The sequence below is a fragment of the Rana temporaria genome, chromosome 3 (assembly GCF_905171775.1).
Source record: "Rana temporaria chromosome 3, aRanTem1.1, whole genome shotgun sequence".
Classification (NCBI taxonomy): domain Eukaryota; kingdom Metazoa; phylum Chordata; class Amphibia; order Anura; family Ranidae; genus Rana; species Rana temporaria.
This window is the reverse complement of record NC_053491.1, coordinates 209,708,460-209,730,476: the sequence shown is the minus strand read 5'-3', so window position 1 is coordinate 209,730,476 and position 22,017 is coordinate 209,708,460. Positions and strand designations below refer to the sequence as shown.

Genomic DNA, 22,017 nt, shown 5'->3' with positions numbered 1-22,017 from the left:
GCACTGCACATTATGGAGAACAGCCTAGAAGTGACCTCTGAGCACAGATTTGTGAAATTGCCCCCTGGTCTTCTGTTCATGTGTTCTCAAAGCGAGCAGCAGCAGCAGCGGCAGACTAAGCAACATAACTGTACATCACTTAGCACATGTGCACTGGAACCACTGTGTCCACTGTGCTCGGTACTCAGCTGGGGTATCATATAATCAATCATAGCGATCACATGATTTACATGTAAGCAAAACAGTCATGAATGGATAACATGGATAAAAAGGTACAACATCCTAGTTTGAATGGGAATTATTGCTGCAGTTTATAGAACATATGGAATGTTTGATTTGTATAAAAGATGATGTGAGGTTTTCATGTCACCTTTTCTTAGGAAATGCTCTCACTTTACTGTTGCACCATCATTTGAAGTCATTAAATTGTATAGTATTTCATATTTTTTTTTTTTAATACATTTTTACAGAGGAAACCATATTTGCTTATCATGTATAAGGTTGTGCTTTGCTGGTTCTTCTCTGAAAGTCAGCAGACTTATTAGAAATGTTACCTATACAGTATGTTGCTTAAATCTGCTGAGCTTCTGTGAACTTCTTCCAGTTATTTAACATATTTAAATGCTTGAATAATTACTCAAAATATGCACTCATCGAAAATTATTTTTCATTTCCCGTTAAGCTGGGTATACATAGGGTTGCTGTGCTGTTAATTTATTTACAGGATATTTTTGTTTTTCTTCGCAGGTTATAGATTTGGGAGCTGGAAAAGGTTATTTAAGCTCATATTTATCCATGCGTTATAACCTAAACGTTTATGGGATAGATTCTTCTCATACCAATACAGATGGAGCTAACAAGAGAAACCGGAAATTGAAAAAGTATTGGCAAGTCTATAAAACAAATGCCAGAACCACTTCAAAAGCACAGAAATCTGACCAAAAGGGAGAGTGTTTATTGCCAACAAATCATTGTCCAGATACAAATGCTGATGAAGACATTTCAAAACTGAGGGAGGATGATTTAATATTGAAAGGACCATCTATTTCCAACTCAGCTGAAGATAAAATGAGCGTTTTATCTTGCTCTTCTAAGTGGCCAAACCAGGAAGACCCTGTTTATCCAGAACAGAATACAGACACAGAAACAGTGGATTCCTCATGTAACACATGTTCCTTTTTGGATGTTTTGCCCGCAGGGGCTGTAGAGTTGCCCTCCATGTCGGAAAATGTTTGCAAAGTCCTCAGTCACCAAGAAAAAGAAAGACGGAAAATGGAGAACATAAAAGCCAAAAATCTGAAAGAATCACATGTTTATTCACCCCTTACTTCCTATGTCACTGCAGAGACGGAGCTCCATGACCTAATTGCTGATCTAGAGGTTATCTTTCTTTCATCTTTCTTTACATGTGTGTAAACAGCTGTCATTCGTCTGTGACATCCAGAATGCAGGCCTTAATTAATTTCACGGTGCAGGCGGATATTTCTTTTGTCTTTTTTCTATTATTATTTTAATGGATTTGCCTTGGAATTTGCTCTGGTGTTCTTTCATGTTCACTTTCACTATCTGTTATCACTTTCAGACATTGTCTAGTTGCTGCATAAATTGCTCCAGGAATATTGGCATAGGTTTCATATCAGGGTAAATCAGTGATGCATAAATTATTATTATTTTTTGGAGAGGGGTGGGTTGATTAGAAAGATAACTGTTCTTTTGTTGGATACCGTTTATAGTCTTAGAAAAAAAAGTATTGTACTCAAAGTTATTATACAGTGGTACGACATTCTGGTGGTAAGGTAACCTTAATAAAAAAAAAAAAAAAAAAAAAATATATATATATATATATATATATATATATATATATATATATATATATATATATATATATATATATATTATGTATGTATACACACACACACTATATTTTTAAAAAGTATTGGGACCCCCCTGCCTTTACATGAACTTTAATGGCGTCTTAGTCCATAAGGTTCGATATTGAGTTGGCCTACCCTTTTCAGCTATAACAGCTTCAACTCTTGTGGGAAGGCTGTCCACAAGAGTGTGTCTATGTTTGACCATTGTTCCAGAAGTACATTTGTGAGGTCAGGCACTGATGTTAGATGAGAAGGCCTGGCTTGCAGTCTCTGGTCTAATTCATCCCAAAGGTGTTCTACCACGTTTCCCCGAAAATAAGACCGGGTCTTATATTAATTGTGGCTACAAAAAACACACTGGGGCTTTTTTTCAGGGGATGTCCTATTTATTTACGGTATATACAATGACGATCTTAAAGCGGAGCTCCACCAAGAAAAAAAAAATTCTAAAATGCTGCAAAAAAATATATATATTTTTTTTTTATACATACCTGAAGTGCCTGTTGCTAGGCAGATTGTCCTAATCTGCCACTTCCTGATCCGCAGTCCGTCTTCTTTCTTCTGCTCCTCGGCTGCCTCCTGGGGAATGGGGGAGCGGTGTCTTCTGGGACCTTGTTTGTGTCCCAGGAGACATCATCCATTCAAGTCGCACCGCATGGCTCGCGCATGCGCAGTAGGGAATCGGGCGCTGAAGCTTAGTCTGCCTTTATCGCAGGCACCCTGGACAGGTAAGACCTCCGCTTTAAAGTGGTTGTTCCCCACACCGAATACTGCAGAGGGAGGGGCCGAGATTCCTACTGACTTCAGCGCCACTGCAAGCATTGCAGAGGGAGGGGCTGCTGACGTCAGCCGATGGGGGGGGGAAGATCTTTGGCGGGTCATTATATAATCTTTTTACAGAACAAATTACATGTTTTTACAAGGACTTTAACTAGGGCTTATTTTCAGGGTAGGGCTTATATTGCAGCCATCCACGAAAATCACACTAGGTCTTATTGGGTAGGGCTTATTGTCAGGGAAACAGGGTATCAGGTTGAAGTCAGGACTCTGTTCAGGACAGTCAAGTTTCTCTACCCCAAACTCGCTCATCCAGGTGTTTATGGACCTTGCTTTGTGCACCGGTGTGCAGTCATGTTGAAACAGGAAGGGCCATCCCCAAACTGTTCCCACAAAGTTGGGAGCATGAAATTGTCTAAAATGTGCCCCGCCTCCTCCTGACCCCGCGCCTGTGATAGACAACACGTCCCAGCATTGGACCCGCATTCTGTCTATTACAAGTGTGGGGTCAGGAGGAGGCGGGGCTGTGTGAGCGAGCAGAGCGGAGGAAATTTCGATGTAAGTTCTAACAGTGGGCAATACCGCTCTGCGATCTCTGACAGCTCCCGATCAACCCAGCCCACTGCGGTGCTCCCCCCCACTCCCAGGCGATCCGTGACTCTCCTCTTCCTCCGTTATCTCTGACAGCTCCCGATCAACCCAGCCCACGGCGGTGCTCGCCCCACACTCCCAGGCAGCCCAGCTCCTCGCCAGACCTCATTTTCCATTTGCAAAATTGAGTGGAAAATTTGAGGTCTGCCAAAGAGCTTGCTTTTGGTCTCATCTGACCACAACACTTTCACCCAGTTCTCCTCTGAATCATTTAGATGTTCATTAGCAAACTTCAGACGGGCCTGTACATGTGCTTTCTTGAGCAGGGGCACATTGCGGGTGCTGCAGGGTTTCAGTCCTTCATGGCATATAGTGTAACCAATTGTTTTCTTGGTGACTATGGTCCCAGCTGCCTTGAGATCATTGACAAGATTCTCCTGTGTAGTTCTGGGCTGATTCCTCACTGTTTTCATGATCATTGAAACTCCACGAGGTGAGATCTTGCATGGAGCCCTGGACCGAGGGAGATTGACCGTTATTTTGTGTTTCTTCCATTTGCGAATAATCGCACCAACTGTTGTCACCCTCTCACCAAGCTGCTTGGCGATGGTCTTGTAGCCCATTTTAGCCTTGTGTATGTCTAAAATCTTGTCCCTGACATCCTTAGACAGCTCTTTGGTCTTTGCCATGGTGGAGAGATTAGAATCTGATTTCTTCTGTGAATTGGTATATTTTATACAGGTAACAAGCTGAGATTAGGAGCACTCCCTTTAAAGAGGTTGCAAACCTCCCTGTGCAAGTTGTACCTATAGGTAAGCCTATAATAAGGCTCACCTAAAGGTACTGTAAATATCTCCTAAATGTGCACCATTTAGGAGATATTTACTGTTTACTGCTCCAATGATGTCATCAGCACATGCGCTCTGAAGGTATGGCCACTCGTGCCGTTTCTTCAGGCAAGTGTGCCATGACCAGAAATCTTGATTGATAGGGGATCAAATACTTATTTCACATCAAATTGATTTTAAATCAATTCATAACCTTTTTGAAAATTGGTTTTCTGGATATTTTGGTTGTTTTTCTCTCACTCACTGTTAAAATAAGCATTGAAAAGTAGCTCCTGTATAAAAAAGGCCAATGCAGAAGAAGTGGAACAAAGTGGAAAAAACGTATTATAAGCACTTACAAAATGGGTGCCATTGCTCATGGTAAACACCAGGCAGGATCACCCATCATTAGTAACATAATATAAATAAAACAAGTGATGTGCTCGGGCAACATAGAGACAAATCTATATATATATAAAACTCAACGTGTGTGTGTGTGTGTGTGTATGTATGTATGTATGTATGTATGTATGTTCCAGCATCACGTCCAAACGGCTAAAGATATTAACATGAAACTTGGCACACATGTTACTTATATGTCAGCAACAAACATAGGATAGGTGGTTTAACCCTTACCCACCCCCATTTGCCATGGTCGGGGTTTTTCTTTAAAGTCCCATTCAACTCTATGGGAAATACATGTTACTTCATGTTCCAGCATCACGTCCAAACGGCTAAAGATATTAACATGAAACTTGGCACACATGTTACTTATATGTCAGCAACAAACATAGGATAGGTGGTTTAACCCTTACCCACCCCCATTTGCCATGGTCGGGGTTTTTCTTTAAAGTCCCATTCAACTCTATGGGAAATACATGTTACTTCATAACTTCCAAACGGCTGTAGATATTTCGATAACACTTGGTCACATGTTACTTATATGTCCACTTAAACTATAGGATAGTTAATTTAACTACCCCCATTTGTGAGGGTCGGGGTTTTTGTTTAAAGTCCCATGCAAATCAATGGGAAATGTATGTTCCCACATAACTTCTGTACGCCTGGAGATATTTCAATAATACCTGGTACACATATTACTTTTATGCCAAATAAAAATATATGACAGTGAAATTAACCCTTACCTACACCCTTATATAAAAGATGGGTATATTTATATTACTATGATTTTCCTCCCCAAAAGGTTAAGATAGGAAGACCGGGCAACGCCGGGTATTCAGCTAGTGAAAAATAAAAATCTTGTCCTAGCACATCACTTGTTGTTTTATTATAAAAGAAACTAGACTACCCTATTTACAGTTTAGCTCCCCCACCCCACCTCACTCCAAGGTCTTACAGCTGGGCAAAAGTTTTTATTGTCACTAAGCAACAGTTAAACCACTTCAGACCATTTGACTGGCCAAAGACCAGAGCACTTTTTGCGATTCAGCACTGTGTTGCTTTAACTGACAGTTGCGTGGTCGCGCAACGTGGCTCCCAAACTAAATTGACGTCCTTTTTTCCCCACAAGTAGAGCTTTCTTTTGGTGGGATTTGATCACCTATGCGTGTTTTTTTGTTTTTTTTTGCGCTATAAACAAAAAGAGTGTCAATTTTGAAACAAAAGCAATATTTTTTACTTTTTTCTATAATAAATATCCCCAAAAAAAGTTTTTTATTTAGTTTAGGCAGATACGTATTTTTCTACATATTTTTTGTAAAAAAAATCGCAATAAGCGTCAATTGATTGGTTTGTGCAAAAGTTATAGCATCTACAAAATGGCGGATAGTTTTATGGCAAATTTATTATTATTTTTCTTTTACTAGTAATGGCGGCGATTTTTATCGTGACTGCGACATTATGGCAGACACATCGGACACTTTTGGCGCTATTTTGGGACCATTTACATTTACTTAGTGATCAATGCTAGAAATATGCACTTATTACTGTGTAAATGTGACTGGCAGTGAAGGGGTTAACCAGGAGGGGGCGCTGAAGATGTTTAGTGTGTCCTAGGGTTGTATTCTAACTGTAGGGGGGCTGGGCTACGTGTGTCACAACACTGATTACTGCTTCCGATTACAGGGAGCTGTGATCAGTGTCCTGTCACTAGGCAGAACGGGGAAATGCTTGTTCACATTAGCATTTCCCCGCTCTTCCGCTTCGTAAGACGATCACAGGCATCCCCGCAGACATCGAGTCCACGGGACCCGTGGTCACAATTACGGAGCTTGCGGCGGTCGACGTACAGGTATGTTAATATGCCTGTACATGCCATTCTGCCGATGTATATCGGCGTGAGCCGGTCAGCAAGCGGTTAATAAATAAACACAGCAGCAGTTTTTGGTGCCAAAATTTGTGGTGTGAATAGTTCCTTTAAAAGTATTGTTTCTTTCTTTTTCTAGCAATCCATTATGGTTGGCTTGCACACATGTGGGGATCTTGCTCCGAATACATTGCGTATTTTTGTTGCAAAACCAGAAGTTAAAGCTGTGTGCAGTGTTGGCTGCTGTTATCATTTTCTGTCAGAAGAATTTGATACTCTAGAAGGTATGGCAATGTTCTTTTTTTATGATGTTTCTTTAAAAATGTATTTTGTTTCCTTTCACCTGTTAAAATTATTACATCCACTATATGTTCTACTTAATGAAGTGTCACAGAGGAGGGTCCTTCCTAAAACTGAACTCCAGGCAAACCGCTAAATATCAAATTCACACATGCAAACTGTTTTACACAGCACTACCGCACAACCAGGAGGAAGACACTTCTGGACAGTGAAAGAGCCAAAGCTGACTGATTAGGTCATCCCTCTGCTCACTCTGCTCTCTTCTCCTGTCAACATGTTTGTCAACACATTTACATGCAGCACACTTGATTGTATTCCATTCCTGCCCCTCCAAATCCCACTCTAATCTTTGCTGTACAGGGGATTGTAAGAAGTTGATATTAATTAAAATGCAGGTATTTTGCATTTAAAAATACATTTATTCACATTTTAGTGAATGATCACTGTGTTCATTTATGTTTTTATATCTGCCTGGAGTTTAGCTTTAAGGAGATACGAACGTCTCATTTCTTTTTTGTTAAAAATAACAAACATGTCACACTTACCTGCTCTGTGAAGTGGTTTTGCACAGAGCAGCCCAGATCCTCCTCTTAGGTCCTGTCACGTACCTTGTCGCAGAGCCTGACATGTAGAAGGAGACCTCCCATACAGCCCTGGCTCAAGGGCCACTGGTGTTGCAACAGTGGCCACGAGAGCGCGGTGAGGTAAGAGTGTCTGCAAGATCTTCCGTTGGTAGCAGTGGTGAATGGTAGGTGTGTCACCAGAGCTGGGCTGGATAGCTGAAGCAGCGGATGGCAGCAGTAACAGATGCAGGCACCAGGCACTATGCAGAGCAGGACAGGTGGATAACTGGATGCAGGGTCAGACAAGCCAGGTCTGCAACGGATAATCAGATATGAGCATAAACGGCAGGCAGAGAATGGTCAAGATGCAGGCAGAGGATGGAAACAGGATAACAGGCATATATAACAATGTCTAAAGGCAAGCTGAGGTCAGGACAGGTAGAAGCAAGTGTGGTCAGGATACACCAGATCAAACACAGAATTAAATATACAGGTATATGGGTAAAGCTGCAGATCGGACAGCAATTCACTAGTGCAGCTGCTGCCCTTATATAGGCCATTTGGCGCCAGCATTAGTGGCTAACACGCGCATATGCGTTCGCCTGTGCATGCTCATACTTTCGCGCATGTGCATATGTGTTCGCAGGAGCACATCTGCACATGCGTATCTACCTCTGCCTTGGGGGGTTCAGCTGCCCTATGGCAAGCACGCCCCTGACAGGTCTCTCTTTGGTACTCCTGGTCCCTCCCTCCTGTTGAGTACTTCCACAGCAAGCAGCTTGCTATGGGGCAGCCAATCTGCAGCTCCCTGTGTCCATTCAGCCCTTCCTCATTGGCTCACTAACTTTGACAGCAGCGAGAGCCAATGTTGCTCGCTGCTGTCTCAGCCATTGAGGAGGGAGAGTCCCGGGCAGCCAAGTCTCTCGTGTAACATCGCTGAATCGAGATGGGCTCGGATAAGTATTAGGAGGGCTGCTGCACACACACAGATGGCTTTTTATCTTAATGCATATAATGCATTAAGATAAAAACCTTCTGCCTTTACAACCCCTGTACAGTGCATCTGGAAAGTTTTCACAGTGCTTTTTCCACATTTTGTTATGTTACAAAATTTATTAAATTCATTATTTTCCTCAAAATTCTACAAACCATACCCCATAATGACAATGTGAAAAACATTTGAAATCTTTGCAAATTTATATAAAAAAAAAAATCACATATACATATATATATTCACAGATGCATCCTGTTTCCACTGATCATCCTTGAAATATTTCTACAACTTGATTGAAGGACACATGTGGTAAATCAGTCAACTGGACATGATTTGGAAAGGCACACAGTTAACGTTGCATGTCAGAGCACAAACCAAACCATGAAGTCCAAGTAATAGTCTGTAGACCTCCGAGACAGGATTGCATTGAGTCACAGATCTGGGCAAGGGTACAGAAAGATTTCTGCAGCACTGAAGGTCCCAATGAGTTCAGTGTCCTCCATCATCCGTAAATGGATGAAGTTTGGAACAACCAGGATTCTTCCTAGAGCTGGCTGCCTGGCAAAAGAGCAATCTGGGGAGAAGGGTTTTAGTCAGGGAGGTGGCCAAAAACCCAATGGTTACGCTGACCGAGCACCAGCATTTCTCTGTGGTGAGAGGAGAACCTTCCAGAAGAACAACCATCTCTGCAGCACTCCACAAATCAGACATGTATGGTAGAGTGGCCAGACGGAAGCCAATCCTCAGTAAATGTAATGACAGCTCACCTGGGATTTGCCAAAAGGCACCTGAAGGACTCTCAGACCATGAGAAACAAAATTCTCTGGTCTGATGAAACAAAGATTGAACTATTTGGCCTGAACGGCAAACGTCATGTTTGGAGGAAACCAGGCACCGCTCATCACCAGGCCAATACCATCCCTACAGTGAAGCATGGTGGTGGCAGCATCATGCTTCAGGGATGTTTTTCAGCGGCAGGAGCTGGGAGACTAGCCAGGATCAAAGGAAAGATGACTGCAACAGAGACATCCTTGATGAAAGCCTACTCCAGAGCACCCTGAATCTCAGACTGGGGCTTAGGTTCACCTTCCAACAGGACAACGATTCTAAGCACATACACAGCCAAGACAACACAGGAGTGGCTATGGGACAACTCTGTGAATATCCTTGAGTGGCCCAGCCAGAGCCCAGACTTGAACCTGATTAAATATCTGTAGAGATTAAATAATTAATTTAATCCATGGAATAAGGATGTAACGTAAACATTTTTTGGAAAAAGTGAAGCGCTGTGAATGCTTTCCGGATGCACTGTAAACTATTTTGTGTAGTAGTAATTGTATTGTAGCGATAATTTTTGCTGTTCGTAGTACTTGCATTAACATGTTTTGGAATTCATATGTTTATAAATGTCAGAATTTGTTTTGATTTACATTCTGGTGATTAAGGTGGAACTTAACCATATTTTTGAACATGCACACATTTTTGGAAGCTTTTGCCATAATGTGCAAGGATATTCAGCATATTTGTACATATTAGCAAACTTGCTTTATAAACTACCCTTTTCCAGCGATGCAGCCGCTGCTCTGCACATATCATGGCTTGTGTATTCACCTGGGCTTCTCTTGGTTTTGGAGACTTCATCTTGAATGGCCAGACCAGGATGATATAACTCCTGTACATGTGTGTTCGTCAGACGTTTAGGAAAATGAATACTGTCAACTTGGGAAGAATCAGTTTATTATAGACCTACAAAGCTTCTCCTGTCGTAAAAAGTCAGGATTTTTTTTTAAATGACTTATGCCGCATACACACGATCACTTTTCCCATCAGAAAAAGTCAGATGTGAAAAAAATCCTAGCGGAAAAACCGTGTGTCTGTATGGAATTCCGACACACAAAAAAACATGCATGCTCAGAATCAAGCAGAGGAGCCAAACTGCCTATTGAACTTCATTGATCTCGGCTTGTCATACGTGTTGTACGTCACCGCGTTCTTGACGGGCGGAATTTGGTGTGATTGTGTGTGCAAGACAAGCTTGAGTGGATTTCCGTCAGAAAAACCATCCAAGGTTTTTCCGACGGGAAAAACGATTGTGTGTATTAGACTTCTCTTTTTCTGGTCCGTTTATATCTGACGTTCAGGCAAGAGTCTGTATTAAAGTGGTTCCAAAGTCTGAACATTTTTTTACCTTAATGCAAATTCTTGCAGTAACGTGGATGTAAACCCGATTCGTGAAATTTGAGCTGGGCACATATATCGGTAGTGTTTTGTTATCTCTCTTCAAAACCCTATGTCTCATTGTTTTTTCTTGCTCAGTTCCTCTGTTATCAGCCTGATAACTTTGGCAAGCTCTCCGAGAAGGGAGCCTGAACTGTGTGTCAGAGGAGGTTGCTATAAATAGATGAGCAGACTGCTAAACTATTCACAGGCAAGCTCTGCATGTTTGGGGAGGGGGTGTGTGCCTTTCCCCCAATCATCTGTCTCAGTCTCTCACAGTGTCTAGCAATGATCTCCTCCTACAGGGGAACCAGGAAGTGAAAATTATAACAAAATGTGCACTTTCTAAACGGTATATAAAGATGAAGACAGAAGATATACATGTAAAACTTATGTAGGAAGATTTGTTTCATCTCTATGTATCATTTGAGGCTGTTCAGTTTACTGGGTTTATGTGAGGGTTTACATCCGCTTTAAGGTAAAAAAATGTTTAAGCATCATTATCCCTCCCTTACCCCCCTTTTACTTACCTGAGCCCTCATTTGACCCAGTGCTGTTCATGTCTGCAGATCTTCTCTTCCCTCACTTCTGGGTCTCACTAAATTGGCTCCCACTGCTGTCAATCAAAAAGCCAGTGATGAGGGAGAGGGGGGGGGCAAGGCAGAGTCGTGACTGTGTCAACAGAGGCAGTAGCGGGGCTTGGGAACGAGCATGCATATAGAGGAGGATTTTTTAAAGCTTGCATTTCATGACAATAAATGTTCCCTTCGTACCCATCGTTTTTTTTTTCCTGTTTGATATGAAATCACCTTTCCCTTTAGCTGAAAACAGAAAAATATAATCAGAAGAAACATTTGCATTAGAAAAAAATCACACTGCATAAACTTGTATTGTGCAAAAAAATATTGCATTGGAAAATTTGTAACTCTGAATAGTGGATTATGCAAACAAAGCCTAACAGATATGCGAAAAATAGGAAAAAAAGTATACAAAATGTCGTAATAATCTGTCGCGCATCAAGCAAGAACTTGATTAATATATGCATACTTGAAAAGTTAGAGAGGAAGAAGCTGTGGGAATAAATAGCCCTTCACTGAAAAATATGCTTGGACTTTGGTCTGTTGTAAATTCTAAAATTTTTAATGTCCTAATGTAATTTAATGGTCTTCCAACTTTACAGTACTACGGTAAGTAGCACAGGCTGAGCGGTCTGTAAGCAGTAAGAATAGCATTGAATAATTACTTAAACCTATTTGATTAGGGGAGAACACAAAACCTTTGCAGTGCAGGAATAATGCATGATTAAATAAAAAAATTTAACTTGGTAATACCATTAAAGATTATTGATCTCTGACTCTCTACTATTTGTCCACAAGTCTTTGTAACACTTTTCTGCATGATCAATAAGATATAACAATCTGGTATGGGAAAGTGAGTAGTTGCTGCTGTAACATTCTTTTTGTTTTAAGTGCATTGCAGTATGTATGTCTGCTCCATCTGTATGCAGCACAGGCGCTCATTCAAGAACTGTGTGTGCAGGTGCCTGCTGAATTTTACACGACAAGGGTACATATCTGACTGAAGACTTGCATAATAACCGTAGCTATGGTGTCAAATATTTACTGAAGTAACTTTCTTGGCTATTAACCCGTTGTAATTTAAACTATCTCCTACTGTATATAAAGTCCTGATGAAAAATTAGGCCACTATAGAAAGGGAAATTTGTGCATGCAATGAAACACAGTAGTAATGATGGAAAAACAGATGGCAGTTCTGGTTGTCATTTACATATAAGCTGTAACAACCTTGCACATGAGCATCATATAGCAAAGACACTAAAATAATTCTCATTCCTTAGCAGTCAAGGCACATGGATGGGCATTTGCTTAGGCGAGTGAACTGTATGCACTAGCCGCAGCACTGTAAGCTAGCAACAAATGAGTAAATGCTTGGATGCAGAGTCAAAGGGCCGCTAAAAAAAGAAATCAAAAACCATATGTATGTTTTCATTCTTGTACAAGCTGTATTTTATTGTGTCAAGTTTGTTCCTTTTTTTTATTAACTTGTGTACCTTGGATCTAAGGGTCAAGTAAGAGGCTTTTCCTGGGTTTCTTTAACATCTTAATGTTAAAATCTTGTAAAAATAATTAGAGGAAATGAAAAAGAGGCCCAGTCCTTTGAATTATATTATGCTCTTTTATTGAAAATAGAGAACACTGGTATAAGGCAAATTGGTTACTAAAGTGAATAAGCAATCTAAATCCTTATTGTATAGCTTTTGCAGACTCTTGTGGCAAACGGGCAATGGTTCTGCATTATGGTAACCAAGGGAAATGAAAAGGAATTATTGTCCTTTTCTTTATATATTTCTCAGTATTATGTTGCTTTTTTCAGCTCTTTATGTTCTTTTGAACTTGAATCTCTTTCCACTATTTCTTTTAAGAACCAGTGTTTAAATTAAAAAAAAAAATGTAGCTTGTATAGCACAGTTCACACATATAAAACAACACCCAGGACACTCGAGGCAATATTTATAAAATAAAATTGTCCAATAAAACTGCATGTACATTTGTTCTCTGCAATTGCCCAGTCTTTGTGAAAATGGGGCAAATCAAATGTTCTTGGGGCATGTACTATTCTTGTCAAATATTGTTTTAGGTTCAAAATCAATAGCAAGAAATTTAACAATGCATTCCCCCACCAAGGATCGCTCAGTTGCAGCAAATTCTCAACAAATGCTTAAAATAACAAATGCAAAAAGCAACTATTCAACATTCTATAACTTCTCAACACTATTGCTCACTATATGATTTCCTTTCCTCCATTTAAAATGTAACTTTACCTAAGTCTGCTGATTTACCATTCCAATCAAAGTTTGTCATTCACAATGTGAAACCACATTCATGGGTTGTACCAATAGCATAGAAATCCACATGCAAATTGATGTGCATATAGAAAGGAATATATCTGTCTATTCATACTGTATATCTATCTATCTATCTATCTATCTATCTATCTATCTATCTATCTATCTATCTATCTATCTATCTATCTATCTATAAATATATTGTGGCGTTGCAGTACCCTTCCAGGGTCTAAATGAAGATTATAACCCAGGATTTTCAACCAGGCAGGTTCAAGGGTTCCAGGGGGTTTGCCTAATGCAGAGAAAACTGGCTTTTCAGTTTCCTCATTGCTTTCTTAAGTCTATTTTGGGACCTGGAGATTTCTAAGAGATCTGGGTCTGATGATGTCCAATCTCCAATCCTGGGTCCAGGTTTTGTGAGAAGCCAGCACACTGATTCCATTGTATGTCCAATGTTCTGCCTTTCTAATGACAGCAAGGATGGAATCTGGGAGTAGAGGTTGCAACCAGTCAAATAACCAGAGTTCCCCTGCAGTTGCAACCCAGATAACTACCATATTGAGACAGAGACAGCAAACCTTCTGCTGCCACCTAGGTGTTTAGAAGCATCTACACCTCTGTTTTGCTCCTTTTATTGGTTAAGGCGAGTGTAACCATATTATTGCACGTGCAACAAGAACAATTAAGTGTTGTCCCTGATACTTTTTTTTTATGTGAACTATCATCCACATTTCCAGGATAAGCTTTTGCTGTGTACACCCTTCTTGAAGGTCCAAGCAGTACAAACACCCACATTTTAACAAAATGCTTAAGTAAGACAATCTCTGAGGGGAAAAAAAGGCACAAACAAACATACACAGCAATAGTAATTAATCTTTTGTAGCCAGTGAGATAAGGCAAGGAGAGGGCTGTAGACTGGAAGGGTGAGGATGGTCTTAAAAATGTAGATAACTGAGGTCCACATTTGGTCTATTATCTTTTGTGTCAAATAGAATTATGATTTTTAGTTTCCATTTCCTCAGTAGTTTTGAAGTTCCTTTTAAGAACCAAAATATTCATGTCTTACATAGCGTGGGTTGGTTGTGGGAAATCAGAAATCATCTTCCTTATGTTCCTTAATGGTGTGTCTATGTAAATACATTTTTGTCCGGCTTCACCAGTGTAAGATTTTTTTGTTGCATTTTTTGCATTGGATGAGGTACAGTACATTACCGGAGGCAGAGGTGTATAATACTATAATATTAAATTCCCCCTTTGCATGTTTGACAAATGATTGATTTGGTTGCACAGTTTATAGCGTTTTTTGATTCGGGGTGTTGTCACCCTACTACAGGAAGTGCATAGGGACAACAAACACTCATAATCAATGAGTAATTTTTTTTATTCTAACAAGGTTTTATTGGTGCTCTCTATTTTGCTTAAATGGGTTTTAAAGGTTTGTATTTTTTTACCTTAATGCATTATATGCATTAGACCCCTTTCACACTTGAGCGGTTTGCAGGCGCTATTACGCTAAAAATAGCGCATGCAAACGGACCCTAAACAGTCGCTGCTGTGTCTCCAGTATGAAAGCCCTACGGTAAAAAAAAGTCCTGCTGCCCGCATCTTTGGAGCGGTGTGTATACCGCTCCCACCCATTGAAATCAGTGGGACACTGCGGCTATACCGCCAGCAATGCACCTCTGCAGAGGCACTTTGCGGTGGTTTTTAACCCTTTCTCGGGTGCTAGCGGGGGTAAAACCGCCCCGCTAGCGGTCGAATAGCGCCGCAAAATGGGTGGTAAAAATAGACCACAGATGCCGCCGCCCCAGTGTGAAAAGGGCCTTAAGGTGAAAAAACACCTGGTAATGACAGACCCCACAGCCCCCCCCCCCAATTTTACTTATCTGAGCCCGTTCACCTGCTGTGCGCATCCTCCGGCGTCCTCTTCTCTACTGCTTTTCAATGTTGATTAGAGAGATTGATAGCAGCGCAGCCATTGGCTCCCGCTGCTGTCAATCAAATTCAATAATGCAGCCACTGGGGGGCAGGACCGAGCCATACACCCTGTGTCTATGGACGTAGAGTGTATGAGACGGGCGTGCGCCCCGAGGGGGTTAGCTATGGAGGGGAGTAGCCGAGAGAGCTGCTGTGGGAATTCCAGAAGAGGACGATTGGGGCCACTCTGTGGAAAACAAACGGCACAGTGGAGGTAAGTATGATATGTTTGTTATTTTAAAAAAATACAAAATTTACCTTTACAACCCCTTTAAATACTAAAAATGTTATTTCTGTTAGATGGTTATACAGTGGGGATCGAAAGTTTGGGCACCCCAGGTAAAAATTTGTATTATTGTGAAAGATGTAAAAATCTCCAAAAGGCATCAAATTACAGATTAGACATTCTTATAATATGTAAAAAAAAGTTAGATTTTATTTCCATCATTTACACTTTCAAAATTACAGAAAACAAAAAAAAATGGCGTCTGCAAAAGTTTTAGGCACCCTGCAGAGTTAATATCTTGTACTGCCCCCTTTGGCAAGTATCACAGCTTGTAAACGCTTTTTGTAGCCAGCCAACAGTCTTTCAATTCTTGTTTGAGGTATCTTTGCCCATTCTTCCTTACAAAAGTCTTCCAGTTCTTTGAGATCTCTGGGCTGTCTGTCACGCACTGCTCTTTTAAGGTCTATCCATAGATTTTGAATTATGTTGAGGTCAGGAGATTGTAAAGGCCATGGCAAAACCTTCAGTTTACGCCTCTTGATGTAATCCCCCGTGGATTTTGAGGTGTGTTTAGGATCATTATCCATATGTAGAAGCCATCCTCTCTTTAACTTTCACAGATGGCATCAAGTTACCATCCAAAATTTGCTGAAATTTTATTGAATCCATTTTTCCTTCTACTCGTGAAATGTTCCCTGTGCCACTGGCTGCAATACAACCCCAAAGCATGATTGATCCACTCCCATGCTTAACAGTTGGACAGAGGTTCTTTTCATTAAATTCTGTGCCCTTTCTTCTCCAAACGTACCTTTGCTCATTCCGGCCAAAAAGTTATATTTTACCTCATTGGTCCACATAACTTGTTTCCAAAATCAGGCTTGTCTATATGTTCATTTGCAAAGTTCAAACGCTGATTTTTGTGGTGAGGACGTAGAAGAGGTTTTCTTCTGATGACTCTTCCATGAAGACCATATTTGTACAAGTATCTCTTTATAGTGGAATAGTGTACCACAACTCCAGTGTCTGCCAGATCTTTCTGGAGGGATCGTGCAGTCAAACGTGGGTTTTGAATTGCTTTTCTCACAATCCTGTGAGCTGTTCTGTCTGATATTTTTCTTGGTCTTCCAGATCTTGCTTTAACTTCCACTGTTCCTGATGACTGCCATTTCTTAATTACCGTATTTTTTGGCGTATAACACGCACCGACGTAAAACGCGAACCCTAATTTTAAGCACAATAAAGGTAGCTCAGGAAGGTGGGTAAATCCTTCTGGGGCTGAAGTGGTTAAGATCAGTGCACACTGATGCCTGACAAGGGAGGGCAAAGAGACACAAACTATTTGCAAGGGGGGGGCTGTCCGCCAGTGTGTGTTGTGTGTTTCCCTTAGCTCCCCCTCCCCCTGTCAGGCAGTGTCATTTATTGCTTCCCCCCCCCCTCGCTGGCATTATAATTTATTGTTCTCCGACGACCAACAGCCACAGCCTTTTTTTTTTGTCAGCTTTTCATGTAAATGATTTGTACCTGTCAGATCCAGCAGACACTCGGATACGGCGGCAGACCTTCTCCTGCTGCTCTCTGTACACAGAAGCCAGTCTAACTCTCGCGAGGAGTGCAGAGCGTTAGCACGGCTACACTATGAGGGCTGTGAGACTTAGACTGGCTACTGTGTGCAGAGAGCAGCAGGAGAATGTCTGCCGCCGTATACGAGTGTCTGCTGGATCTGATTGTACCGGGACCCCCCTGTCTCTGGTGTCTGCTCCTCCCAAGGCACTATATGCGGTATGTACAATGCCGTTTTTAAACTATATCTGCGTATAACGCACACATGCTATTTTCACTCTGTTTTCAGGGTGAAAAAGTGCGCGTTATACGCCGAAAAATAAGGTACATTCCGAACAGAGGATATTGACATCTGAAAACGCTTTACTATCTTCTTATAACCTTCTCCAGCTTTGCGAGTGTCAACTATTTTCAGTTTCAGTTTTCTAGACAACTGCTTAGAAGAACCCATGGTGCTGATTGTTGGGGCAAGGTCAGATGAGTCTGGGCATTTAAAACCTTTGAGATTGACATCACCTGGTCTTCCCAGACGACAATTGAGAACAATCCATGACACTGGCAGGTCTCTGCTTTGCAAAGGGGGCAGTGCATGCTCTAAATTCTGCAGGGTGCCCAAACTTTTGCAGACGCCATTTTTGTGTTTTCTGTAATTTTGAAAGTGTAAATGATGGAAATAAAATCGAACTTTTTTTGACATATTATAAGAATGTCCAATCTGTAATTTGATGCCTTTTGGAGATTTTTCCATCTTTCCTTGGCTTCCTTATGCACATTAATACAAATTTTTACCTGGGGTGCCCAAACTTTCGATCCCCACTGTAGTTGTTTTCTAGTTATTTATGGAAGATTTTTTTTGGGTTACTACACACCATTACAAATTGTTAAAGCCCAACTTCCTGTCTGGTAACTGTGGGTCAAAAAGGGAGAAAATAGGGAGTGCATTAAAACCTTATTGGCTTTTTTGTTCCTGTCTTTGTCTTTCTGTACTAGTGACCCCCTGTTTGCCCAATTTGTTGTCCCCCCAAATAATGAGACTTTTATCTCCAATAAATAAGTACAAAATTAATCAAGTGAGACCTTTCTCTTTTTGGACATTGGGCGCTCCTCCCCAATCACCTAAAGCGCAATACAAACCTGACAGAAGTTCCAAAGAACTCTTCCTCACAACATTTTTTATTTTTCCTAGAGTTGCACTTTAAACTTTCAGAAAATATCTTTGTGCAGATGCATTTTTTAATTTTAAATCTTATATCTAAAAACATTTTTTTTTTGGTGGCATGACACAATGTTGAGAATTTCCTCATAACAGTTACAGTGACATGTATACCAGATGATTTTAATCACTAAAATTCACTGTTGCTGCACTTTAGCATATTGAGCTGTGTGAAAGGATTGCAGAGAAACGTCCATGTCTAATTGCAAGTTAAATGGTGATTGTCTTACATTTATGGTGGCTTTAATTGGTTTATTCTATCAGTGTCAGTTTAGTTGTGCATGAGCTGTAAGAACAGCCTGATTTTGTCGGTTCATACTCTGCCAAAATATAGATGATAAATAGATATTTGTCGATGTGCCTAGCCAAGCATTTTGCAGTTACCTCACGCTGACAGCTGCATCTGATATTCAGTCACTTGTGCTTTCTCCTCTCCTGGCTTTTCCCAACTCATTACTACATGATATCTGCCTAGAAATCAAGAGGAATAAAGTTACAATATGTATTTCCTTACCTTTTATTTACACTTCATTACATTTTTCCAGTATTCTAAGTTGCATATGTTCACTGTTTCGATATTGTTTCTGTGTTCTGTAGCAGCATTACTTTAATGTTTCTACATTAGATCAGGGATTGTCTTTCACATTTCACATATGGTAATGTCATTTACTTAGTAGTGTAATGCCATGTACATGAAATAAAAGATAATCATTTGCTTTTTGCCTCCAAATGTTCTGGCAATATCTTGGACCAGGGGTGTCAAACTCAATTAAATTTTTCACTACATCAGCAGTAAGGTTGCTCTCAAATGGCTGGTTGTATCTGGGGTGCACTATGTACAGAGTGCAGGGTTCAGGAGTGCATTACATATAGGCCCCTTTCACACAGGGTGGACCGCCCTGTCTTTTCTCCGCTCTCCCCTATGGGGGGATCGGATGAACACGGACTGTCTGTCCGTGTTCACCCGATCAGATCCACCAGACGGATGGAAAAGTAGGTTTTTCCTCCGTCACACTTTGGCGGATCGGAGCGGGTTGAATGTCAGCGGGCATGTCACCACTGACATCCGCGGCTCCATAGAGGAGCACAGAGCGCCCGTTCAGGTCCACCTAAAAAACTGGCAGGCGGACCTGAACGGGCCGCCCGTGTGAAAGAGCCCTTAAAGTGCATTTGTAAGTTGGATTTGAGTTGGGTGGAAGAATTTGGGGAGCAGCAGGGGATAATAATTGTTGTAGGAGGGGAAATTTGGGTGTGTGTGCTAAAAGTGGTGATTTAGGGTGGTTTGTGTTGGGACGGGGGATGGGGAACAATTTATTTGGGAGGGGGGTTATTCATGCTAGTTGGAGGGATGGGTGAAATTTGTGCTGGGAGAGGGGATTTGGATGGGCGAAGAGGATGTGTACTTAGAGGGGAAATTTGAGGGGTAGATGATTTGTGCTACAAGGTCCTTTTTTTTGGGAGGAGGGAAGGGGGCACAAAGATTTTTGCTGTTATGGGGGGCGGGGGTGGGGTGGGTCAGCTGTGGGGTGGATTTGTACTGGGAGGGGGGATTTATGCTAGTGGGGAAGTCATGCAGATTACCCCCTCTTATCTTTGGGGTCCCCCAAGGTTGTGTCTTTGGACCTCTCTTATTCTCGATCTATACCTCCTCCCTGGGTCCACTACTTTTTCTACATGGATAACACCCAAATCAATCTCTCTACTCCTCAGCTCACCCCATCAGTTAATAACAGACCTATCTGACTGGATGTCACATCACTTCCTCAAATTCAATCTATCTAAAACCGAGCTCATAATAATTTCCCCCAACACGCCCCTTCCCCTGACTTCTATGTCACGATCAATGGCACAGTTATTAGTCTGTTCCCACATGCCAGGGTGCTAGGGGTAACCCTGGACTCCGAACTGTCCTTTTAGGTCCACATCCAATTTCTGTCCAAATCATGTGACCTCAACCTCCGCAACATCTTTAGAATATGCCCCTTTTAAGCCAATGACGCCACCAAGCTTTGAATTCACTCCCTGGTTATCTCTCTCCCCAACTACTGCAACTCCCTCCTCATTGGATTACCTTTACACAAGCTTAAGTAGATCATGAATGCTGATGCAAGACTCATCCATCTTACCTCCACCTCTCTCTGCTAATTATAGTTACATAGTTAAGTCAGTTTGAAAAAAGACACAAGTCCATCCAGTTCAACCATAAAAAATAAAAAAAAATATCGTACAATCCCATATACCCAATTCTATACCCACAGTTGATCCAGAAGAAGGCAAAAAAAAAAAACAGAGCATGATCCAATTTGCTACAGCAGGGGAAAAAATTCCTTCCTGATCCCCCGAGAGGCAATCTGATTTACCCTGGATCAACTTTACCTATAAATGTTGGTACTCAGTTATATTATGTACATTTAGGAAAGTATCCAGGCCTTTTCATAAAGCAATCAACTGAGCCGGCCAGAACCACCTCTGGAAGGAGTCTGTTCCACATTTTCACAGCTCTTACTGTGAAGAAACCTTTCCGTATTTGGAGATGAAATCTTTTTTTCCTCTAATGCATCCACTGGCTTCCACTCACCCAATGAATAAAATTAAAAGTACTAACAATAATTTACAAAGCCAACCACAACTCGACCCCCAGCTACGTCACTAGCCTGATCTTAAAATATCAACCAAGTTGCTCCCAAGACCTCCTGTTTCCTTGTCACCTCCTCCCATGCTCGCCTCCAGGATTTCTCCCTTCTTCAGTCTGTCTTATTATTCCCTAATCTATCCATAGTTAGATGATCCCTGAAAACCCTTCTCTTTAATGAAGTCTATCCTTCTTCTAACCAATACACTGTTTTTTACCTTCTCCATTAGCTCATTCGACACAGCCCCATTACCTTTTGTAACAATTGACCCCCCCCTCTTAGATTGTAAGCTCTGATGAGCAGGGCCCTCTAATTCCTCTTTTGGGGTGGGACACATAATGCTCATACACCTTTGGGTATGGGGGGGGTGTTGCAGTTTGGCATGTTTACCCTAGGCTCTAGATGACCTTCTCCCAGCAATGTATACCCCGTAGGCCTTGTGCTTGACATCTGTGTATTAGACAAGAGAGAGATGTTATTTTACGTCATTTGTATTTGTTTAACGTTTTAATTTTTTTTTTTTTTTTTTTTTCAAAAAGTTTTATTAAAGATTCAATCAGTGTAACATCGAAGGACACAGATAATGCAAAATAACTGGTATAAAAAGCATTTACAATTCGTACATGTTAGAAACAACATATCCATACCCAAAGATAGGAAACCAGATCGTAGTCCAACCCAGAGCCCTGGGGGGAGACCAAAAAGTGAATGCATAGGAAATATACCGTAGCAAACCAATACAACAATTGTGTCAGAAGCCAAAGTGAGAAAAAAAAAATAAGGAAAGAAAAACACACATACAAAAATAAGAAAATACAATCAAGACACATAAAGCAAATCAAAAAAGATCAAGGTCAGTTATTCTTGGAGTCTATATAGAAACCATGGGTTCCACTTAGCGTCATAAATTGGGATCGAATCATGTAGAGTGTGAAATATTTTTTCTGATAGCATCATCTGATCTATCCGAGCAATTATTGGAGGGAAGGGGACCGATTGCTTTTTCCAGTGAAGGGCAATAGCCCATTGAACTGCGATGCATATGGAGTGAATCAACCTCACCATCGGTTTAGGAATGTCACCGATATTCTGGAAAAACAAGCAGTGCTTAAAAGTCAAGGTAATATGTTCCC

At 41.1% G+C, this 22,017-nt stretch overlaps 1 protein-coding gene across 3 annotated transcripts in view; it reads left to right on the top strand.

Annotated features, from left to right (window-relative positions):
- The window catches only part of METTL25 (methyltransferase like 25), a 332,607-nt gene that overhangs the window by 147,370 nt on the left and 163,220 nt on the right, over positions 1–22,017 (top strand). For all 3 annotated transcript variants that reach the window (XM_040344184.1, XM_040344185.1, XM_040344183.1), the window contains exons 5-6: positions 748–1,380; positions 6,475–6,619. In XM_040344184.1, coding sequence (XP_040200118.1) covers positions 748–1,380; positions 6,475–6,619 — 778 coding nt within the window. The remainder of the gene's footprint in view (positions 1–747; positions 1,381–6,474; positions 6,620–22,017) is intronic.